Below are 9,647 nucleotides of genomic sequence, written 5' to 3'. Positions count from 1 at the left end.
CCAGCTATCTCAGCCGACTGAATCCTCAGCTGCTCTTATGAATAAAAGATACTTCATATCTCCACTTGTCTGGTAGGAGCAGCTAGTGCACGTCACCTTGTGTTGGGACATTGCAAGTTCAAATCTCAATGGTATCGTTGTATAACTGGTAGGGTCTGCCTAACCCCAGCTTGCCTTTAAAAAAAAAAAGATACTTCATATGCAATGTCAAATGTTAGTAATTAAGGATATCACTAAACAATCTTGTTCTGCCAACCCAGGAACAACTTGGTGTTGCACTCTGCTTGTTTAACTTTATGCTCAACTTGTGTGCTTTTAGCATTAAAAAAAGTTTAATTTGGCACTTGGCGGGCCTTTTTAGTTTTTAGTTTGGTTATCAGAATGACCAAATATGGCAATTGTTAACACAAGCTTCAGAACATGAAAAAGCAATATTGCTTCCCAATGCATGTAGGACCAAACCAACAAATAGCCTGCAAGATCCCACATCAGACTTCTTGACTTATAAAGTACAGGATGTGTAACTTTGGCAATATTAAACGATTGCGCCTGAGTAAAGATACACGATGGACCAGAATGCAGCCCACAAAAAGCAAGACATAGGCTGGCAAAAGCAATGAACCAAATGACAAGGCTGTCGAGCATTACCAATCAATATACAGGCTAGATATTAAATAAAAATTTGCACCATTGAATAACTAAAAACTAGCAAAGGGAAAAAGTTGTAAAAGGTAAAACACGGTTCACATTCATGGTGGGAAAAAGTTGTTGCAAAAAGGAAAACAAGGCAGACATACATTAAAGTGCAAGCATCCATTTATTCTTCATCAAGGAGTAATTCTGTACCGGCCTTTGGCCAACCGCCGGGAAATGACCCTTCGACCTCCTTTAGTCTCCTTTCTGAATAAGCGCAAAGGAATACATGTCAACACAAAATGTTAAGGCCTCGTGGAGTATGAAATCATTACTTTGCAGAAATATACCGTGCAAAGAATCCATGAGTTCTCTTGCGCTTGATGTTGCTAGGTTGGTACGTTCTTTTTGGCAACAGTAGCATCTGCTCATCTGAATCACCATTTCCTACAGGACATACGAGCTACTATCAACAAATAATAAACCATGAAGATATTATGGAGAGCAGATAATTTTAATATACATCATTCACGCATTTTAATACCAAAACAACTTGAAGATAATTTCACCAACATGCCATTAGGCTTGAATCCCTGATAAAGAAAACAGAACTTCTAAAGAAAAAGAAATGCTCATAAGAAGAAGGAAATATTGGAAAATATACCACCCCTCTACATATCAGACTTGCAGGCATAGCAGGCAGATAAACATGAATTGGACAAAGACAGAACACCGTGAAAAACAATCTGCCCTCTATCCTCGAGTCTCACTTTTTGAGGTAGATAGAGGTTTAACTCTATAACCAACTTCACTCCTATGACCATGTCTCTAAATAAGAAACCCATCCTCTGGTCAAAGATCCACAGCGTTCTGACTTTCCATGTTACAATCAGAATGCTATCAGGAAAATGCTCTCCAACATTGCAACAATCAAGCCCAGCATATTTGCATGTACTTATATAAGATAGCTGAAACAACACACAAGATTCTTAACATTACGAATGAATAAAGAAGCTGGAAAAGAAATATCCATACTAAATAGGATGGATGTAAAGCTATGGTTCTTTATTAACCTTTCCTACTGAAAGCAAGCACAAGAATAAGTGAATAGCCATGAAAACAGTTTACGCTAATTTCACCTGCTGAATCTAAATTAAGCTGCTATTTCCTGTGTAGAGCCGCATCTTAGAAACTGTCTTGATTCTGATAGTGCAACTGTACCAGACATCCAAAAAGCTATATATAATGGGACTTTACAAGGTACCATGGCTATGTACAGATGCCGAATTGAAGGTACATCTCAATATATATCATAGTAAGACAAGCTCAAACAGAACCAATTTGAAGGTACATCATCTAGAAGAACAAGTCTGATGTCAAAAACAAACCCAAAATAATTCTAGTTTTTTATTCCAGATTAAGGATAAATTTTATGTTTAATAGGCTCAACACCAAAACGTCATATACAATGATGGCAATGCCACTAAAAAATAATCAAGTAAAGAAAGCAGCATAAATGTAGCAGTTATGACATCTGAAGCAAAGCAAATTAGTCCTAAACCTGTTCAACAAAATGTTGAATTCTGAAAGCATTTAGCGTTTAAAACCAATTTGTAAGGAATTCCCTACCTGAAAGAATATGCACATAAACTTTTCATAAAAACTTTATAACAAACAAGATAAGCCTCAGAGCAACCAACGGAACCATAAAAAGAACATGTTGATCCCCTTACAACCAATAGACTTCTTTTCTGATGCAAGAAACTTAATATCCCTATGGACACCTAGGTCAAGACTTTAGTTGCTTGTCCGGGACAGAACCAGCATGTTGGTTGCTAGGCGGTGCTTCTTTCGATCTAGTGCCCATTTATGGAGAATCCAGAAGATTTCACTCACTTCTGTTTGGCAAATCATACACATGGATGTCCATGCAAGTAGAGTAACAAGCAACAAGAAATGCATTGTGTCAAAATGGAAAAAGAATGATCCTAGAAAAGATGGAAAAAACCAAATATAAAGTTGTGAGCCTCATTAACAGTAGCAGGCACACGATTCAAGGATGTTTTATAAATCATAGACAGCAAAAACAAACCCAAGTAATAAGGATGTAGACAGGTCGGATTCGGTTGGACATAGGTTAAACCAAATCTGAATATTCAGATTTTCATTAATCAGATTCAGATTCTAAATCAGGGTTAGATGCAAAAACATTGAAACCGAATCCGAATCCAAATACAAGTACAAAACCAGCATCCAGTAGAGTAACTGGATTCAGTTAAACCAGAGTGCAGGTCCTTTTTATTGCTTAAAGCCTGTAGGACATTTATCACTGGGATTCCTGACAGAATTTTGATCTGAATTTAATATAGGTTTTATTAAACCCATAAAGCTACAGACATGGCTATAGACTCTGTAGTACATTTATTGCACCATTGCTTTTAAAACATGCAAGTAGCAAGTGTTTCTATTGATCCTCTTATAAAACAGAATCCGATACTGAATTCAGTCTTGCAAGATCGAGACCCGATCTGATTCATATTTGGATGAAGAATAATGAAACTAAGTTGAAATTTAAATGTAATGTAATTGATGGCAAATTTTAAAAGAAAAATAACTCAATTGAATACACAATAAATAAGATCACAAAAGAAAATAGATAGAGTTAATGACACAATGATGACTGTCTGTAAAACTAGTTTGATTATGTCCATGAAGTGTCATGTCATGTCCGTGAAGTGTCTGATTGTCCTGTCTTGTAGACACAAGATACACATGCTAAGTGAAGTGTCATTGGACAGATTTTACTAAATCCAATGAAGCAGATTCAGGATGATTAGATATCCAGCCTATACCCATACTGTTTACATCCCTACAATCATAGCTTCTCTAATTCCATCATACCCTAAGAATAGCACTAAAATTAATAAAAGAAACATGTGTTTGGTGAGAATAGAGAAGCAAGAACAACGCCAAATCTAGATAGAGTATTCATCAAGAATAAAAAGTGAAAGCAATCCCCATAATGTGATAATGCTTGTTCAATATGGTATTGACAGATTTGTTAAATCAAACAAGAGACACTTTTTAGGATGATAAAATGCATTTTGTAGCCAATATTTTCACCTAGATGGAGCCAACATACAATTTTAGATATACTCAATTGGAAAATCATTAATGACATCCATCTAAAAGAGATCCCATTCACAAATAGTAACAACAACTTCCAAGTACATTGCAACTCCTAATATGAGGAAACCAAAAGAAAAAAACATGCATACTAATAATTGCTCATTAATGGTCAAATAAAGCTTAGTAATCAAATGCACCAGGCAGTGCCTAGGTGTTGTCCCTTAGGAGCTACACTCTACCTAGAGAACAACAAAAACTATAAGAATTTGAATTAAATATATAAAAATAATAAAAAATAAGAAAATAATTTAAAAATTCTCAACATTTAAAAAATCACTACTGAAACAAGAATATTATGTTTAAAATTTATTAAAAGGTGTATATAAAAATACTGTTATCTACATTACATGGACACACTTAGAGGTCCAATGTGAAGATGTATAGCGTTGTTCGACACCGACACTTCTTGGCACGGTTTGAACACAACTATTTTTGGACTTCAGAATGTTCGACACTATTAGATATACTAAGGATGACATGTCATAGGGTGAATAGTAATAACCTGCAGCACTAAATAGCTTTTTGACTTCATTTTCTAAAGGTGCCTAACAATCTTTCTTCCATCCAAACTTCAAGGATTTTACAAATGATAGATTTTTTTTTTATATCACAATTTTTTTTCATTTTCTTGTGTTGGCATAGCTTCCTCCTCCTCTCTGTTTCTTTCTCTCCTTCTCTCACTCTGCTTTTCTCCTCTTCTCTCACTTCCTCTCTCTCTTTCCCTCGTCGGCTTTTGCTTCCCCCAACCCTAAACCCCGGCCCTAACATTTATTTAATTAATCAGGTGAATTGTAGCCAGGTCCTTCACTTGTCGCCCCAATGGGCTCCTGCACTTTGGGTGGATTAATTTCCCTTGGTTCGTCAATCTTACCCTTGATATAATTTGATAGTTTTATCATCAATTGTTTTATTGTAAATAATCATTGAACCTTCTCATTCAAGATGAGATAACACTTGTGTTTGGGAGCCAACAAGGCTTGAGACCAGCTTGCGGGACACATTGATGCAGCGTGACACGTAAAACCACCCAAGGGGAGTGATTCTTACTGGGCACAAGCAGTTCTCATCGCAGGGGGAAGACAAGACAACAGTGATTCGGGAAGAAGGGCGGATCAAGGGTTGTAAGACCTCACTGATAGAATACCCAGCCTCCTCGCATGAGTCTCGATGGTGGGAAAACCTAACATGCACATTGAAACGACTGACGTTGGCTTCATACTCTATCCAAGGGGTTTTAGGGGTTCTTCATTTCATAATTGGCCCTAAAAAACTAGACGAGAATTTTCTATCTCTAACCGAGGGACCAGCCCTCTCTCGGATCGGATCCTTGCCTTGCCTTGTCTTGGTGTGTGGGCAAGGATCCTCCTTGTTATCGCTCTCTTGCTTTCCACGACCAAAACGAAACTCAAACTTTCTCAAAGACAGAAGAATGTAAAGGAAGAGAACATTGTGGACTTACCGATTATGTGATCAGTAAACCCTGAATCAACAATCCAAGACGTAGATGGGGACAAAGCACACCCAGTAGTACGAGATTGTTGAATTGATCCAAGGGAACTTGTACCACATGGGGGAAGACACCGTGTTAGCTCCAACAATGATACCCGTAGTCATGGATCCATAATGTGTACCAGTAGTGGCATTAACTACAGGTTGACCATGAAAATCCCAATATGTCTCTTGAGTATGATTTGGCTTACCATAATACGAGCACTTTCAAGGTTCACCCAAACTTCTACCAGAGCCTCGCCCTTCAGGACTCTGAGCTTCAAAAACCAATGTTGACTTCTCTATAGCGTTCTTCTTGTTGTAAAAGAGCATAAGTGGAATTATGTGATGGTAAAGTCTCATGTCCCAGGATTGGAGCCTGAATGTATTCATATATAGGATGAAATCCTGCAAAAACTCAAAGGTCCTTCGTTCTTCAAGTTGTTTCTAATGCATATCAACCTATGTAGTCAAAGTCGCTGACTAGGCGCCTAGTCGGGCTAGTCGAAGGGGCAACTAGGAATCAGTCTAATTCCTAGTTTACCCCCATCAGAGCTATCGATTTTTCTAACTAGGCGCCCAGTCAATGCTTAACCTATCCTTGCCTAGGCACGAGAACAAGTACCCTCTTTTTTTTTATAATAACCGAATGGGCAAGGTTTTATAAACTCTCTATCTCTCTCACACACACAACCCTCTGCCCACCGTCGTCGCCCTCATCTGCTACCGCTCTAACCTCCAAGTACACAACACATCTCTTCTTATTCTTCTCTCACTGTCTCTCTTTCTCTCTCTCCCTTCCTCTGTCTCTCCTTCTTCTTCTCTCCCCTTTCTTCCCCCTCTTCTTCTTCTCTCCCCTTTCGTCTGCCTCTTCTTCTTATTCTTTTCTCTCCCTTCCTTTGCTTCTTCTTCTAAACTCCCCTGTCTTCTTTTTCTTCTTCTCCCCCCCTTCCTCCGCGGCTCTGCCTCTTCTTCTTCTTCTTCTTCTCTCCCCCCTTCCTCCGCGGCTCCGCCTCTTCTCCTTCTTCTATCCCCCTTCTTCTGCCTCTTCTTCTTTTTATTTTTCTTCTTCTCTCACGTCTCTTCTTATTCTTCTCTCACTGTCTCTCTTTCTCTCTCTCCCTTCCTCTGTCTCTTCTTCTTCTCTCCCCTTTCTTCCCCCTCTTCTTTTTCTCTCCCCTTTCGTCCGCCTCTTCTTCTTCTTCTTTTCTCTCCCTTCCTTTGCTTCTTCTTCTAAACTCCCCTTTCTTCTTTTTCTTCTTCTTCTTCTCCCCCCTTCCTCCGCGGCTCTGCCTCTTCTTCTTCTTCTTCTCTCCCCCCTTCCTCCGTGGCTCTGCCTCTTCTTCTTCTTCTATCCCCCTTCTTCTGACTCCCCTTCTTCTTTTTGTTTTTCTTCTTCTCTCCCCCTTCCTTCGCCTCTTCTCTCTCTCTCGTTGTCTCTCTTTCTCTCTCCCCCTTCATTGGCCTCTTCTTCTTCTTCTCTCCCCCTGTAAAGATGCAAAGAGTCTTCAATCACGAACCAAATGTTTTTGAGTTATACTAAGATTTTAATTGTGTTTAAATTATGTAGTTGCCTTTTATTTACATTGACAATTCTGAGTTGCATGGTAGGAAAAATTCCTCCACTTGGGGGTGGAGAAAATTTTCATATCAAAAATTCTTTTTGCATTAGGGTAACCATTCACCCACAACACATCTCATGCCATGGGCTGCCACAAAAAGAGCTTCCTTCATCTTCATCTTCATCTTCCATCCACCACTATTTTCAGGTCTCTCTCCCATCACTTTTATGTATGTTTATCTTCTAAACAATGAATATGCACCTAGCTATTACTACATGAGATGCGTGTGAACCTTTTTTTTTTTTGAAAGAGTAGATATATTAGTTGATAATGTACAATTATTTTCACAATATCTGAATTGAACAAGATAAAAAATGCAACACGCAACATAGAAAATTCATCATGGGAAAATGTTCAAGCTAAGATCACCTAAAGGAAGGGAATAACATACAGCAAAAGACTGGCCTTGATATCATGTTCCAAATATAGAAACCATATGTCTTTACGGCACTGTAAATTTCCTCCAATTTGCTCTACCATCAAGTGTCATTCAAAAGACAGAAGGAACAAAGGAACACTTTGAAATCAAACTCTTTCTTTCATCAAATTTTCCTAACAGCCATATGGTGGATTTAACCAAACCCTGCAAAATATGATCATTCAACAAAAGCCCATTCCCTAAATCGAGAAACCCGTCTAAACCATATCATAGTGGAAAAGAAAGTGCAAACATACCCTTCTGAACCAGCAGCATTATCAGAAACTACTGATTCAAAATACAAAGACTTGAATCCATTTCAATCCGAAAGATTGGCCAAAACACAGAAACCATTCTAAACCATATAATCAATGGGAAAAAGAAAACAGTGCAATCATTCTCCTGGAACCAGAAGCATAACAGGCAGTTGCCGCTTCAAAACACAAAGATTTGAACTCGTTTCAATCCAAAAAAGCCACACAGGATTCAACAAGGATGTGCTAGAACACGGAATCAAAATAGGGAATGAATTGAAAACCAACCTTCCTCCTTCAGGAAGAAACGCAAATCCGGGACACCAAAAGGGAGAAGAAGCGGATCGACTGCCGGAGATGCTGCACCCACCTGAGAAACGTGTTCAGGGGACCCAAAAACCTTGTGAATCTGCATATACGAGAGGGAGAGAGCCCCCAAGCATCCTGAAAGATCGTTATGCGGGTCCTCGTTTGCTCTGAGGAAGAATTGGGGATGGTAGGACGAGACAGGAGCCGACAGAATCTGCGATAAAGAAGAAGAAGATGGGATGGGTCTCAGGAACCGACGTATGAGAGCGGAAGCTTGGATTGGCACTCGGCTTGCCATTATTCTCTGAAATCATCCAAGACAAAAGGTCACATTTAAGCGCAATCCCATCTATCGTACTAAATAGGTTACATATTCCTGATTGTTATTCAAATTTATCTACCACAGATTTTTCTGAGTTTTTTGTAAAGTCATAAAATCAATATGTGTGTTGATGCCAGTTAATTGCAACCCTTCTTTTTTATAGCTAACGGTTAACTCAAAATGGTTATGCAAATCTAATTTTGTTTTTGTTTTATTTTCTCTTTTCTTTTGTACTGGCATGACATCAAAAGCCCAACATCTGCATCTGTGGTAATTTGTCATACATACAACTCGACTCAGAAAAAGGTAGGGGAACAGCCTTTAGCAGTTTTTTCCCCCAATGCATGCAGTTAGGGTTGGTAAACAAACAAAACAAACCAAGCTCAACTTGTTCGAATTCCACTTGTTTAGGTTCACACCCAGCTTGAGCTCAGACTCATGCTTGTGGCGAGCCAACCTGAGCTCAAGCTTGTGACACCCTGAGATCCTTTCGACCTAAATTGCTTTCCATATTGATCTTCTATCAAAAAAACCCTTTTCTAAGTTTCTTACATATAATCACTTCGATTAGAAATCTAAACTCATAACGAAAAATCTTGAAGAATTAATATAAAAAATCATCTTTGAACCCACCGACATCATTCCGATTGAATGCCAAAGGAAAGAAACAAGATCAAGAAATACAATAAGCGGAAAGAAAACGAAAAAGAGCGTTCGAAACCCTAGCTTCGTTGTAAACAAACGGAAAAAACCCATCGTTTATTCATTTCAAGAAAAAAAGAAGAAAAAGAAAGAAGGATGATAAGAGTACCTGGTTCAGAGCGAAGGCTTGAGACGCGAGAGAGCACAGAAACGTGAACAAGCAGAGGCAGAAGAAGGAAAGAGAAAATAACGGAAAGATCGGACGGTCACTCACTTTTCCTTATATTTGAAGTTCAAATCTCTCTCTCTCTCTCTCTCTCTCGTGCTATGACCAAGGCGGTCAACGGCTCGGGCTTAACCCGGACCAAGGTTCCGACCCACCAAGATCATTCAACGGATCGGATTCGGATGAAAAAGATAAAACTGAATGGGATCCGACCTAATCAAATTCGGATTCAGATGGAAAAAGTTAAAACCGAACTGGATCCAACTAGCTTAAAACCCGATATTTACACTTATCTGTTCAGGTTTTAGTCGGATTTGGATTTTAGTTGGATTCGAGTGAGGTTTAATGAAAACTCAATACTGAACCTGAAACCAATTTCTAATCGGATCCAGATTTGGCTACTGAATCCGACTAATCAGATTCGGGTCGGGGTCAAATGAGTGCCAATCGTTTGCAAATCTCGAAGGAACCATATCACTAAGTCTTAAACCCATGTTGGGTGTGTTAGTTGCAACTGTGTCGGGACCCAATTTTCTTTCGAAGT

At 38.9% G+C, this 9,647-nt stretch overlaps 1 protein-coding gene across 1 annotated transcript; it reads right to left on the bottom strand.

The window, feature by feature from the left end:
• Nucleotides 1-681: 681 nt before the first annotated feature.
• Nucleotides 682-9,128, bottom strand: LOC149835833 (uncharacterized). Its single transcript, XM_090010690.1, has 4 exons — nt 9,047-9,128; nt 7,893-8,217; nt 984-1,080; nt 682-900 (listed from the first exon to the last, which is right to left on the bottom strand). Exons 2-4 carry the CDS (start codon nt 8,209-8,211, stop codon nt 828-830), a joined length of 489 nt encoding a protein of 162 aa, XP_089866816.1. The 5' UTR covers nt 8,212-8,217; nt 9,047-9,128; the 3' UTR covers nt 682-827.
• Nucleotides 9,129-9,647: the final 519 nt, after the last annotated feature.

This window comes from Nuphar pumila, chromosome 6 (assembly GCF_984573655.1).
Source record: "Nuphar pumila chromosome 6, dmNupPumi1.hap1.1, whole genome shotgun sequence".
In the NCBI taxonomy this organism is placed as follows: domain Eukaryota; kingdom Viridiplantae; phylum Streptophyta; class Magnoliopsida; order Nymphaeales; family Nymphaeaceae; genus Nuphar; species Nuphar pumila.
The sequence above is the reverse complement of the archived record's forward strand: the minus strand, read 5'-3'. Positions and strand labels throughout refer to the sequence as shown.